Below are 15,415 nucleotides of genomic sequence, written 5' to 3' on the forward strand. Positions count from 1 at the left end.
TTTGATGCAAATTAAATGTAAATCCATGCATTATTTCTGTAGTAGCTTGTGATGAGTTCAGAGATGAAAAAGTATTTTGAAACCAGCCATACTTCCTGAATAAGAAACACTGCTCTGAGTCTCTAGTGAAAGATAATCCACCCACCCAACTGAAAACGCCACATGCTTCTGGAGCACACAGTTTGCTAGCAGATAGTAATGTGGGATATAAAGCACATGTCTTGCCACAGTTGTGCTTGTGTCAAACTTAAATCACAACCAGTTAAAAAATTCAGTCCTGCATTGTGTTCTGTAACCGGTTAGATTTTTTTCCTCTCAATTGCTTGTTTTGTTTTAAGAAACCATTGTACTGACAAAACACAGATTAGGTACATGTTGTCCAAATTGTTTAGTAACATTTACATTTGGGGGTAATTTCTTCTGACACCTGTGTTACCAGAACTCCCTCTGTCAAAAGGCCATTTCCCTCATTAAATGAAACCCTTCTCCTAATACAAATTAGCAAATAATTCTGAAGTGGTCCGTTTTATTTTTCCATCCTTAATTCTCCTTCCCCATAGATATCCATGGGACTAATTCCATAAAGAACAATTTGCCACTGAAAAAGCCCCAAAACGTGCTTTTTAGTGTTCAAAAACTCTGTGTGTGAAAGTGATTTTTGCCATAGAAGTCTTGTAATGGGCATTTCAATGATACAGTTGTAATCAATGATGCAAGTGTAGCAAAATCTTGTTAAACAGCTGTTGTTTTTCTTCTAGAAACTACTAGCTGAAAATGACACAGCAAATGCATAACTTAAGTCTCCTCCAGACTAAAAAGAACAGTGTGCCATCCTCTCCAAATGCTGCAAAGCGGTTATATCGGAACCTCTCAGAGAAGCTCAAGGGGAGTCATACGTCCTTTGATGAAGCATATTTCAGAGCCCGATCTGACCGGCTCAGTCTCCGTAAGACCTCAATGGTAATTACTTGATATTTATCAAATTGCTGATTTATTTTCTTATTAATCTCCTTATTCAATTTGCTTTTATTTGCAAATGCACAATTTTCATCATCTCACTTTGTTCCCTGACCAATGCTGTACATTCCTCCCAGACTTACACTTATGATTCTGTGTCAAAATAAAGTCTGACCTTCTTGAAGGCTAAAGAAAAGCTACCTTACTCGAGTGATGATGTTTTATTTTAGGAGTAAGGTCTTAACTTGGCATTAATGTGACAAAATGTAGATTAAATATATGCACAGAAGTATTTCTTTTATGAGAAATGAAGAAGTATTTTGAGAAAACTGAAGATGAGTTGAATAGAAGTTCACATTTTTCCAAACAACAGAGCAAGTGGAACTTACATGCTGTGACAGAAAAATGCAAGGTTGTTCACAGACTGTGGTGTAATGGTCACTAGATAAGACCATGAGAAAAGGAGATCACCCATGAAGCAGTCTGGCCTGGCTGCCCTACCCTAGTCACAGAACACAGTCGAGCACTCTGGTGCCAGTACAGGAAAGCATATAAGCACCTGCTGGATTTACCACTCACAAGTGCTCCTATTTATGCCAGTGCTGGTGAAGTTACACAACCTCCAGCAGATATATTTTGAAGCATGGACTGTACCCTTGAAATAATAGCACAGTGTAAGTTCAGTGCACAACAGATTCTTTTATATTTGCTGAAGGAAGATGAACCTACTGTTGATATTGCCAAAACAAAATAATTTCCCCTTTTCCATAAGTACGAAGAACAGACACATCCTTCAACAGTTTCTGAGTTATTTTGAAGGAAAGAGTTCCTCTCCACTTCTGAAGAGCAATGACTTATAACAGTGTCTGAGAATATGCCCAGAGACACCTCTTGGAACCATTACTCTGCTGCACTAGAGAAGATGCTTAGTGCAGGTCTAAACTCTGAATATGGTTGGGCCAGATAATAAAAATATCACATTTTGTCAGATAAAAAGCACACTCTAGACTCCTTTAACTTTCACAAATCTTTGTTACATATGAGAAAATTTATATGAATCAATGCCAAAATTGGAAATAATTGTAAAGGCAATTCAGTGATCCTATCTGTTAGGATCACTCCTTTCTGGAGGTGAGAGGACCCATGCATGCCCCGTGGAGCTAAGCTGAAGCGTAGCTCTAGTGCATTGGAAAGTCAAGGGACTGTTGTCTCTCTCCTGTGAAGAAAGACTATGACCTGGAGAAAGCTGGGGATCATGGCTCCTTCCTCTCAGCTCTGCCAGAGCCAATAGATTTTGTTTTACAGGAGAAGCCTGAAACTCAAACATGGTTTCATAGCTGAACAGCCTTTGCACAGGAGCCAACAGCTGTGCTCGGAGGCAGTGGGCTCCCAGATGCTTTCAGTTTGTAGGGAACGTCTGAGTTTGGGCCTCTAAGTATAAACTGTGGGAAAAGATTCTTTAGATGAATTTTTAGTCACTATCTTTTCTTGCCTTTTTCTTTTCAATTGCAAGCCTGTGTGTGACTGAGTGAAAGAGAGGAGGCTAAACTAGTGCTGGGGACCATGCCAGAGCAGACTGACATGTAGACTGAATGAATGCTAGTCTGTTAGCATATATTCTGTCCAGTGTTTCTCTAAATATACACTTAAAATTACATATTCCTTCAAATATGGGGTCTTCTGTCATACTTAACTAAGGAGAAGAGAAATTGCAAATGAGCATAGCCCAAAAATTGAGGGGCAGTGTACTGCTTCTGAGGCTCAAGTCCTCTGCTGTCCATAGAGCTAATTACTGACAAACTCACTTCTCTCCCTTTTCAGTCCAGATCTGTCAGGCGGCGGGAGTGCTCATTCAATCCGTAATTGTGATTAGGAGACTCAATTTTACATTGTGATTCGGATGGTGGTTTAACGGGATGTAGACTTACTTGTGCTGTTTCCCCCAACCCACTACGCTGTCATGGGACTGATGTAGCTTTTGTCACTGCTGACCCACAGCGAGCACAGGTACCTCTAGGTATTACCAGTCGGGGGGGTGAGCTGGTGTCCACAACAGTCCGGGAACTGACTCCCACTGAACTCAAAACGTTTGGTTCCCATTCTATCCATTCTGCCTGTTGTTTTCACAGTTTTCCCTAGAAATAAATAGCAATGAAACCATCAGTGAAGGGATGGAAATATTCCAGGTCAAGTCGCTAGCTGATGTATTTTCTAATCATTGAATTTCTGTGCTACAGAGCTAAGTCAATGACTAAAATCATGTCTCCAGACAAGTGAACAACACTTGCTAGAATTTGTTTTCTTTCAGCTTTGGCTAGGGAAGAGTTTTCTTTCCATTCTCTCTTGCTGTGCAACACTTTCCATTCAGTAAATTGTTGTCTTGCTGCAGACATAGCAATGTCCCAAAATAGCTTTATTCTTGAACTCCTGTTTATCAAAACAAGTCTTTGCAGAAACTACTTTAACATTTTTTCCAACTCCAGTAGCACATAGTGGACTTTTTCAGTAAAACCTAGAGCAAATATCTTGAAAGGGGCACTTCATTTTAATTAAGCTACATAAGATTGCATTTCTAAACACTCCAGCACTGAATCACTTACTGGAACATGGTTATTACTTACTGCAAAGCAATACTGTGGTCCTTTTCAGTATATACATTTGTGCATCAGAGTAACACCTAAATAAATTAATCACATAGCACAGCTGTCTAGCTAATGATTAGAGGCTGCAGGACTGAGTCAATGAAAAAGCAATGTAAAAACTGCCCCTAAACTTTACCTGATCACTTGTAAACGTGATTCAGTTTCTCTTTGAATTCAATGGTTTTGCGTTTTCAGAGCAGAAGAAAGTTATCTAGTAAATGTAAATGAAGGCAGAAATTAGAAGACTCTTGTTAGAATTTGTGACAATACCAGTTGGACTAAAATGTGAGTCTAAAGATATTATGTCTTACCCCTCTTTGAATTTCTTACCCTTGGGCTGCAGATGTCTGAATAATGCTGCAATACTAGAGAGACTTTTACACAGTGTATGATCAGCTTTTTGCAGAAAACTGTATAATCTTCAAATATTTTTGAAGATATGCTGAAGATATTTTCAAATACTCTGTTTTCTGTGTGAAAGCAAATAGTTGGGGAAAAGTTGGTCAGGTGTGTAGGATGTTTTTCTGGACTTGGAGAGCTGGGCTCAATGCAGACTTCCAAATGGGACAACTTACTAGCATGACTGAACATGTGGTAGGTATTTTGCTGTCTCACCAGGATATTTTTTTACTGAAATAGATATAGCATGGATAGATGCACACTGCTATGTAGATGAGGGATGCATACATGCCCATATCACAGTTTCCATGTTTTTACACTCTTTGAAGTTAGGAGACTTGCCAACATATTTCAGCCTATTGCTTGTGTCTGAATTGTTCATTTGGAAAAACTGATATTTGCAATTTGGTCTGATAATTGTTTGGATTGGATGAAGCAGCTTGTAAAATTCATGATCTGTTTCTTGTTTAAATAAGTGTAGTTTTTTCAATCAGAATTCTAATGAAATAAAGAAATAGTTGGGTTTTTTTTTTCCCCACTTAGTGAAACATTATTGCCAACAGATTAGCTGGCAAGAGCATTTATGAGGAATTAACTTAAGCATGTGCTTAGATTCTGTTTAGCAATTTACTTAAGGCCAAAATTTCACAAATACTCTGAGTATTTCCCTTGGCAAGCAAAAATCCGAAGATGCCTTTTCAAAGGCATCTAAGCAGGTCTAAGTGTTGATAAATTAATCCAAAAATAACAATTCAAACCAAAGTTTTTTAAGAAGTTCTACAATAATCATACAAGTAGGTAAAATCTGTTGTTAAAGTGTGCATGTCTATATTTGAACAGGGCCAAATTCTTTTGTCAGCCACATCAATGGGTTAATTTCAGCTGTAATACTGAAGTTAGTCATCTTTTTTTTTTATTATGTAACAGGGATTTTTTGTTTTTATATAACACAAGAAACTCCTGAGATGTATGACAAGATTTACCGAGTTTCACACAAAATTGGAATTAAAGCCAAATAATGGTATTGAGCACTTAGGGTAACACTCTACAAATGCTAACTCGTTTAATTTTTATGCACATACATAAAGTCAATTAAAAGAGAATGACTATTCTGGTTTCAAAAAAGGGAGAAACCATGTATGTACCCAGTGCCACAGAAGTGGAAATGTGAACCGAGAAATACCTGGTTCCCTGTCCTAAGTGAGCACCACAGACCTGTCATTGGGTGAAATCATCAGCTGTACCTTTTTGTTCTGCTCTCGGATTGTTAGCTCGTGTTTCCTAAAAGAACTTAACTAAAAATGGAAACTAATGTAGTCATTCAGTTCACTTCAACCAATTCCCTTTGTAGTAAGCTCTTTATGAATTTACTGTTAAATAAATAGATTTTTCTAGCTGTGACCAGTTACAAGAGTAATATGATTTTGCTTGTTTTCTGATTGGATCAAAAGCAGATGCTTCTGAAGCATAATTATCCTCCCATAAACAACAGTATAATGGAAGTTCCAAAATCAGAAGAAAAATAATTTGAAATGGGTGTGAACTGTGATGAAATTAAGGCTTTTTAGAATGTTGATATATTTTTTTGAAGAATTGGTGAATATATTTTGCATTTCTAATAATTTATATGAAAAAACTATCGGTTCACAGTTGTGCATTCATAATAACGAACTTTCAAAGAGTGAAGGAGCACAGCTTTTTTTTCCTCTTTAGGTGAAACATCAATGATTATTCATGTGGATTCTGAGTACATAGTACAGTGACATACAGCTGTTCAATGCATGTCATTGACTTGAGTGGGACTTGATGACATATAGCATATATCAGAACCATACCATTAATATAAATATTTTGTAATTATAATAAAAATTTATTAAAATTATTTTAATTACTAGTCAGAGCCCTTCATCCCTTCAGGGTAGGGGCAAAATGCCAGAATAAGAGTAAGATCTCTGATTTCAGGATGATAAAGTGTTATATAAGCAACACAGCAGATGTAAGGAGCTACTGGAATTAAAAGAAACATTGCTGCATTGCAGCAAAAATTTCTGTCATTTTTACCTTATAATAAGAGAAATATGTGCTGGCCTCTTTTCTAAAATTTGTTGGAGATGTGCTCTCTCCAATGACAGTATATATCCTTAAAGGCAATTGTTTGCCTTGAACAGAGGGGTGGATAAAGAATGATAAATCTTGCTGCTTGCTATTCAGCTTTTTCTGAGATTTTTCTCGTACACCTAACACTGAAGTATAATCTAAGAATTTGATAATGAAATTAAATCTGAATCTTACAATCTAGAGAAGAATCTGAAAACGGGAATTTGACAAAGACCCATTTTGATGAAGCAATTGTCTAAGTAGTGTCTTTTATTCTGCACAGAAATCTACATAACAAATATTTCTCCAGCATGAGCTATTTTCTGTACTTAGATGTCTAAAGGGTTGATTCTCTAGGCACTACTCTCCTAGATTTGCATAGTTCATCTCACTCTTAGATAGTCATCTCATAGAAGTATCTCATTTGACTATATTGATATTTTTGGGTAAAAATCATCTTATGTACATCTGTGTTCTTGTTCTGCTGATCCTAATACTCAGCATAAGTGGGATCCATATTAGAATTTTAAGATAACATCATCTTTGCAATTGCTTAGTGTGCTGCCAATACTTCACATACAAAATGGTAGACCAGATCTCTGTCAGGTCTGAGAATTTCTGAAGACACTTTTAACTTCAAGCTCAACTTAAAAAAAAAAAAAGTAGAACTGGTCAAATTCCAAGCTGTGGACTCTAGTTTTCAGAACTTGCTTGCAAACCATTTTAGGAGGAGACAAAAGATATTCCAGCAGATCAGTGCTCTGTCAGAAAGTGTTGCTTCACTGAGAGCAAAACTTGGACAGGTATATGCCGAATACAACTACATCAATTTAAAAAATAAAATTAAGTTTTAATGTGGCTGAAATGCTAATTTCTAATCACAGAAGATGTTTTAAACTCAATATTTATTTCATATCAGAAAGAATACATTATTATATAAGAATTTTCTCTGTGTTTCCTCCATGTGGGTTTCAGGGCACAGGAAGTTAGTTTACATCATCTATCTGGATCGCTTGCTCTCTTAGGTAGGCATTTCTTTAGTATGCCAGTTGGCACAATACGTCTATGTATATCTCAGTTCCTTTATGTGACCACATGCTGAGCCCTCCTTGCTTAGCTGGGCCTCTTGCTTCTACTAATTCATTCTTAAGAGGAAAAAAACCTATTGGGTAATTATGGCAATAGGACACTGGGAGAGAATTTAAAGAATCTTGGCAAATAACATGTCATTACTGTAGGCTCCAGAAGGATGTTCTCATAACAGAAACCTGCAGGCCATGCTACTCTCCTGCACCTGCTTCTCCCCAGCTCAATTAAAAAACTATATGTTTCTTTGTATTATAACATTCTTTCATCTCCTTGATGTTGGTAAGGAAAAGGTTCTCCCTGCTTGAGTTTTTGGGTTTGGCTGCTTGTGTTCTCTGCTGTTCAGACGCATCACTTTCTGGACATGGATGCTAGACAGTCGATTTTTTCAGTCTCACTTCTTTATTTAAGGACTATATGTTTCAAAGCTTCTTCTAGTTACAAGTTAAATGCAAAAATGTGAGCATCTAGAAATGAGTGAAGTGTTGGAATGAAGACTTATTACTAGCTCACACTGGAGCTGTGAAGTATTTTTCTCCAGAATAGCTTATTTGATTTGAATTTTGATCACCCAAGTTTGTAGATTTTTACTTTAAATTTTGAGTTTGAAAAACTCAAAGTCCAAGACTGCCAAAATCATAGTCTTTCATCCAGCTACACACTGAAAACATATAATATTGCTCATATAGTTTGATTACAGGACAGATGTCTAAATAAGTATGGGTTTGTTTTGTATGGGTTCGAATCTCACTTGAATCTTCCTACAAACCTGAAGCAAGTTCAAGCACACACAGTGTCCAGAGGCAGACCAAGCTCAGTTTTGCTGCAAACAATTTCCATGCTTCTAATTCAACCTAGGCTGGGGCTAGAGAGTCAATATTTTATAGCAATCTCACAAAACACAAATTTTCTCAATGTATTTTTAAAGCACTGACATTTGAATAGTTTTACTGAATTTCTGTTTTTATTGATACACAGAATTTCCAGTGCAATGAAGCTATGTTTGAGGCTGTAGAACAGCAAGATCTGGATGCTGTTCAAATTCTTCTCTATCAATACACGCTGGAGGAACTGGACCTGAACACACCAAATAGTGAGGGACTAACCCCTTTGGATATTGCCATTCTGACAAACAACATCCCTATTGCTAGGACCCTTCTACACGTTGGAGCAAAGGAAAGCCCACACTGTAAGTAAAGAACACAAATTAACTTAGATAATTGTCTCTAGGAGATTAGGCTTGCTGTTGTTTTGGAAAATTAATTACTTTACACAAAAATTGCTTGTTTTATCATAATGAAGATTATGCAAACAATAGTACCATACTGCTGGAGGATATTTGCAGCAATATCTGCTTGTTGAATGCATGCTCAGCAGATCTTTTCGGTTCTCTATCAGATACACCAACTAATGGATCAGGTTGACCTTCTAATGTGATTAACACTGGAGAAGCTGAGTCAATATCAGTATTGAGAGAAAAAAAAAGAAAACAACTTTCAAAATATGGAAACAGGAACTGAGTGATTCAAAGATCATGGTCTGAAATATGGAGTTTGTCCTCAAAATTGAAAGTACGATGGGTTGTCTAGACTTTGGTTTATTTTGATTATCCTTTTGATTTTGGCTATGCTGCCTTCAGGAAACAGGTTGTGTTGAAATCTATCATTTCCATTACCCACAGACTCCTCACTCCTGGTCTTCAAATGGCCTAAAATCCCACTTAAATGAGAATTTCAAAGTTTGATAGAACCAGAGAAAATATAAACACAAAACAGGCTTCTAACTTTACTGGAATACCAATATTGCTTATAACTACATATTGTAGTTATAAAACTCCTTTGTATTGCTTCATGGGCATTTTTATGCACAATTTGTGGGTTGGAGGGTGACTTACCAACCCAATTAATCAACCGTACACCATGACACAAACTCTGACGCCTTACTTGTGTCTAAAAATACACCAATGTATGAGAATTTGTTTTAAACTGTCAATGCCTATATTTAGGACATTCCCAGCAAGGCTATAATGAGACTGTGTTTGAGGGGTTCGGCCACTGCAGACTCTGCCATTAATTTGAAGTTAGTTAAATTAACAACATTTAGTGCTGGCATGTCAATCTCGGTGCTCCAGGAAATTGCACCTTGAGGCTACTAACATTGCCAGTTTTTTCACTGGAGAGTGTGTGTGCATGTGTGTGTGTGTGTTGAGTTTTTTTGCCAGACCCTCAGTGTTGGTACACCTTTATTGCTTTTCTATGTCCACAGCACTTATATTATCATTTATTCTGGCCTCCTTTAACCTTCCCTGGAGATTTTTGCATAGTGTAGCTGCTCAGTGAAAAGAGTTTTTTAGTTTTATATTTATTTGTTTATTTTTCTGTCATGGTTCATGACTGAGGCTTTAAAAAAAAGTGTGACAGCATTTAGAGTACATGATTGACTGCTGAAGCAACATTCATTAACCATGACAAATCTAGAGGAAAACACAGTCTTGAGTGTTCTAAACAGCAGTAAAAAAGACTAAACTAATTTTTCATTGACCTCATCTGTAAATAAATGCAGTCTGATGGCGAGCAGGGGCAATCATAAATTAGTATTCATTTCCTGTAATTAATGCAAACATGCCTATGAACACAGAGAATATGAATATATAACCACCTCATTTCCATTTCAAAATATACCCACCAAATTTCCACTTCACTTATCTTGATTTTTAGTTTTTCTGATTGAAATAATGGATGAAGCATTCTCAATAAAAAGCCAATGATTGTTTGGTTTGGGTTTTTTTACCTTAAGGGTTTACCTTTGCTAAAAATACAAAGAGAGAGAGCAAAATACAAAAAATTTATTTTCAGCAGTCTAAACAAAGGTTTGCAGCATCTTTGTATTGGCTTCTTGTGGAACTGATAGCAGTCACCTATTTTCTCTAGTCTTTCTGTTTTGCTTTCTGTACTTAACCAACCCTGTTAGAATGAAATCCATTCTGTTTCTATGATCTCAGGGCTGCAGGAACATGCTCCAGCAGACAGCGGGAGCATTTTCTTTTCTCTATGGTGGGCAGTTGAGCAAGACTTCCCCAGGCTGAGTGGGAGGGGAGAGGATATCAATGTAAAATTCTGACTCACCCCAATTTTGAGACAGGACACAAGCATCTCTTAATCTGATTGGAAGTGTATAGGGCAGATGCACAAATCTGGGAGACTGCAAGTTAGAGGAATTCTCCATTCAAAGCTTCCTACAGAGAAGACTCTTGCTCTTCCCCTATATGAACCATAGTGATGCAGCTGAAATCTCATTATAGTCCCTAGCTAATGCTGTAGAAAAGAGGATCTGGAGGACAGATAGCTTCCATCTGTATTACCTGGATTTCTGCCTGGAATAGGAACAACAGCAGATAAAGCAATAGAAAGTAAAACTATGATCTTCATTTCCACATGGAGCTCAGACAGTATAAATCCTAACAGGAACCCAACATCTCTTAAAAGCAAAGAAAGATCAGAGGGTACAGCTTTTAAAATATTCATTTAGTTGGGAAGGAAGCAAAGTCCACTGTGTTATCTTTTCAGTTACTCTTATTCATCATATACTCCTGGTTTGGCTTGACTTGTTCATGTGAATTCAAATAAAAACAAGATTAAATTGTCCAGTGGCTGACTGGACACGTTTCCAAGACCTGACAACTGTGGATCAGAATCTTGATTAAACAGATAGAGCCAGATCCTTAGTGAGAACTTGAACCAATGCCAAGTTTCAATCACCTGAAGTTCTGGCACATAAAATTTCCTTCCTCAGTCCTGTTGTGCTATCAGATGTGTTGCATGCTTATGGTAGGCATGGATCCAGGAAACCGTATCACCTTTGGCCTCCCAGTAAACAGGCAGTTCTGAGGATACCAGCAGATTCCAGTAACCCTGCCCATATGTCTCTGATGTCCATATGAAGAATGATCAAACTTCAAGAAGGATGGCTTCAGGCCAGCTTCTGAAAGCAAAGTTGGGGGTTTTTTCCCAGTCTTTTTTTGAGACAAACATTCTTCAGAAACAATCTTTTGGATGTCAGAGGTGTTGAGTAATTCTTTGCTCTCCTCCTGTGGCTTTAGACATCCCATGGCACTTTTCACATTAGTACGTATGGTTATTCTTAGACTCTGCTAAACTTTGACTGTGATATTGTTATGAGAGACAGAGGGCAAAAGTTAAAACGAGAGGTTCAGACTGAATAAAACAAACATCTTTTTCACCAAAAGGACAGTAAAGTAGTGGAACAGGTTGCCTAGAGTCACTGTAAAGCCTCCATCCTGGGAAATTTTTAAGACCAGACTGGGTAATGCCCTCAGTAACTTGGTCTGACCTCATAGCTGACCCTGTTTTGAACAAGAAGGTTGGACTAGAGAAGGTCCTTTCCAATCGGATTTGTCCCATAATCCTATGATTCCAGTTTAGGAATAACACATTCATATGTGCAGACATCTTCGCTCATGTGATGTTTTGATGTCAAAAACCTGTCAGAATCTTGGTCCTTTATATGGTACAGTTGGATGTTTTCAGAAATGTCCACTGCTACTGGCTTATCAAGGGAAGGATTGGAGCATCCTGTGCAAGAGTCATGCTGTTCCTGTAAAAACCTTAGGGAAACCAAGAGCCTGGCTGTTCTTACATAGCAACTCCCCATCACTGCTAAGAGTAGCTGCTTCTGCTAGGGCAGTGTTTTTGGTAAATGGGGGCCTTTTAAATTAAGGCTATCTCAGAGCTTTTCTACAAAAATACCAGACACCAGAGAAAAATTTATTTTCTGTGATTTCAGAATTCCTTCCCCCGTACACTATTCCCTGCATATTGAACATCAGATCAATGGTTTCATTTGTTTTCAGATTAAACGCCTTTACAAGTCCTATTTTCTAAACTGCAAATAGTTTGAACAATTTGAGGCTAAGAGCATTTCTGAAAATAGGGCTTGTTTCACCACTTTTCATTGTATAATCAAGGGGCTTAGGGTGGTCTTGTGGACTTGGGCTAAATTCAAACCTATATCAGTTTGTAACCTATGCAATCTTCATTTTTACCTTATGTAGCACGCAGTAGTTAATACAGGCAATCTGAACTGCAAAACGTCAAATTAAAGTTATTCTGAGTACTGAAGAAAACCAAAATGTCCATGTGTCAAGCTGCTCACTCTCTGTCCAGTCCGTCGGAGGACTAATTAGATAGTACATGGGCAAAACTGTGGCATAAAGAAAACCTGGAAAGAGATGCATTCTATACCAGCCATGACCCTTAGGCACAAAATTCTCACTTTTAAGTTTGCCAATTATATCTCTCTTCACCTGTAGAGATTTATATATTGTGTGTGTTTATTACCAGTAGAACCTTCTATTTTTCTATGAAAGGTTATGATATTATGGCAAAGTGGGAGTTTCACAGAAACCAAATGCTTTATTATTTTAGTTTGGTTTTAATATTCCATTTATTTAAAACATATATGCAATTTCAGTCTGATTAAGACATTTTTAAGCATATGAGAAACATTGGAAGATATAATCTGATCAATTTATTCATGTTGTTAATCCCATTTAAGTGGCCAGATCCTTAAGTGGTATAAATTGGCACTTGCTGACAAGATATCTACTGGAAGGCAGTATTTAGTGATGTCTGATATAAGGTCAAGGATTTGACCTTACCTGTGTTACGCTGGAATGCTTAAGGCCAGAATTTTGTCACATAAGTCTACCAAGCAGTTACTTACTTTTCCCTTTTCTTGGTAGTTGTTAACATGGAAAGCAGGTCAGTGCATCTGAGTACATTGGTCCAGGAAGCACAGCAGCGAGTTACTGAATTGTCTGCACAAGTGATGAATGAAGGCCTGGATACAGACAACACAGAAAAAGAGAAGCAGCTAAAAGCATGGGAATGGAGATACAGGCTATACAAGCGCATGAAGTCAGGCTACGAGCATGCTAGTAAGTAGAAGAAAGTAGTTGCATAAATTCAAGACAAGCACTGCTGTGAAGCAGATAAATGTTACAGTGGGAAAAATGAGGCATACAGCTACATGGCCTTTCCAAGAATGAGAAGGAAATTGATGCTAGAGCAATAGAGGACCAAATATCTAAGAATAACAAGCACGTAGCTCCTTTAGGAGTTAATGAGACCTCCAGATTCTTGGTTCAGGATCTAATGATTCTGTCCTGCTTATTTCTCCTTACATTTACTCCTGGATCTCAATTAATGTGCTCAGAGTTTAAACCAAGATGATTAGAAAAGAATATATGAATAGGGAGGAAGAGGGACTGGAGACATTGGCCTTTCTTCTGTTGTAATTTGATATTTATTTTTAAAAAATTATCCTGTTTTAGAAGAATAGAGTTCTAAACATTTGATTGGAATTTTATTTTACACATAAAAGTTGTGAAAGCGTAATCTTGATTTTGGCATCCATGTATAACATTACATTAGTGCAGTCACAGATTGGGTCACTTTAAACAGTTGTGCAAGTGAGTCTTTACCCAAAGTAAATGTGAATTTGGGCCCATGGGAAGGAGTAAACTGGGCTGAATTGTTTCTCATGTAGAACTTTTAGCTGTGTCCTATTCAATGAAATATAATCATTGCCATTACCATTTTTACAAACATCTTTAAATAAATGTATTTACAATAAATTTTCTCAAATTTATTGTATTCTAAGATTATTTCTTCAAGACAGATGTAGTGCTCCTTGTATTAGATACTAAATACAGGAAATACAGCGGTGCTGTAAGTCAATATAATGATTTTTTAAAAATCAATCCCAGCAGTAAATCGTGAAATTTTATGTTTGATTTCTGAACTGACTCTGACTGACATTCTGTGAATTAAGCTTTTTTTAAAAAACAAAAAAGTTACACCTCAATAGACAACTGTCCTTTGGAACTACTACACTGACACATTTGTGGAATTTGCAATTTCTGAATCACAATAATGTAAAAATATTTTCTGTTATTTGATAAATTTGAGTTTGTTAGTGAAACCATAAAAGTTTAATTAGCTCTTTGTGGTTTTGTCCTTTCTCCTCTCCTCCTACCCACCCCAAGAGATTTATAGGGGCTTTTCATTGACATAATTAGCATGAATCTGTTTTATTGGGTTACATATATGCAGGAAGATATTTTTAACTGAAAGGAGCCAAAAACCATGATAGAAACAAATGGTGTCTGCAGGATATTGTTAGCAGGGGTACTAATTAAAATGCTCAAAAGGCAGAGAACACAAACACCTACAACCCAAAGCTCACAATTGCAGGGTGATTTTCAGTGGGTTCTTTGAAGACTCAGAAACATTGTTTGAATAGGATTTGTTGTGCTGAAGAGCTGATGTTTTCTCTTCTCTCCCAGGAGCCCCTGAGGCGCCAACCAATGTCTGTCTCATGGTAACAAGCAGTACATCACTCACTGTCACCTTCCAAGAACCTCTGAGTGTCAACTCAGCTGTGGTGACCAAGTATAAAGGTATTGGATTTAGACATCTTTAATTTACCTTAACAATGTACAAAAATTTGAGGGCTAAGTGACAAAGGTATTTATCTACAAGAGCTTATATTACAATGCTAGTTATGTGTGAGTTTATTTTCCCAGTTAATAGCTGTAGAAGTGGAATTTTCTTAAAAGATTCCCCAAAGACAAGATTTTTATTAAAAAAGAAAAATAAATTAACCAAAAGCTTTCTTCACGAGTGCTTTGAAGAAGTTTGCTTGACTCACTGTGGTTAGGACATCGGCTCAATGACTAGGTTGAGATGAGCAGTTATAAAACACAAGCTAACTTTTGGTGCCTGTGGGCTTCTGAAACCATGTGTATCCTTGTAAATGCCAAACCCACACCACCATTCCTTAAAGGAATGCCTCTGGAAGCTGAAACTTTTGGCAGAGGCATCATATAGCCCAACTAATTAGCTATTCCAGGGCTGCCACATCATTCTTGGAAGAGCAATCCGTTTGGGGTGGCACCAGTCAGTTGCAAAGTGGAATGAAAAGGAAAATGCTTCCATCTGAATAGCGCTGTTGAATAGAAATGGTTTTAAAACAGAATTTCTGTTCCACAGGAAATTCCAACATTAAAAAAAAAAAAACCAACAGTTTTATTGAAGATTAGAACAAAAATGAGAAATTTTAAAATTTCCTGTTTAAAGGAACTTCCAGGTTTTCTAAAACGTTTGGAACAGTAAGTTCTTCAGTGTTAAGTGCAGCAATCCACAGTCTCCATC

General features: G+C 37.1%; 1 protein-coding gene across 1 annotated transcript in view; it reads left to right on the top strand.

The window, feature by feature from the left end:
- Positions 1–768: 768 nt before the first annotated feature.
- Positions 769–15,415, top strand: part of ANKFN1 (ankyrin repeat and fibronectin type III domain containing 1) — a 62,790-nt gene continuing 48,143 nt past the window's right edge. The window contains exons 1-4 of the mRNA XM_074922118.1: positions 769–960; positions 8,160–8,370; positions 12,943–13,137; positions 14,548–14,661. Of these exons, the coding sequence (XP_074778219.1) occupies positions 775–960; positions 8,160–8,370; positions 12,943–13,137; positions 14,548–14,661 (706 nt within the window). The 5' untranslated portion in view covers positions 769–774. The remainder of the gene's footprint in view (positions 961–8,159; positions 8,371–12,942; positions 13,138–14,547; positions 14,662–15,415) is intronic.

Source organism: Athene noctua, chromosome 18 (genome assembly GCF_965140245.1).
Source record: "Athene noctua chromosome 18, bAthNoc1.hap1.1, whole genome shotgun sequence".
Lineage (NCBI taxonomy): Eukaryota > Metazoa > Chordata > Aves > Strigiformes > Strigidae > Athene > Athene noctua.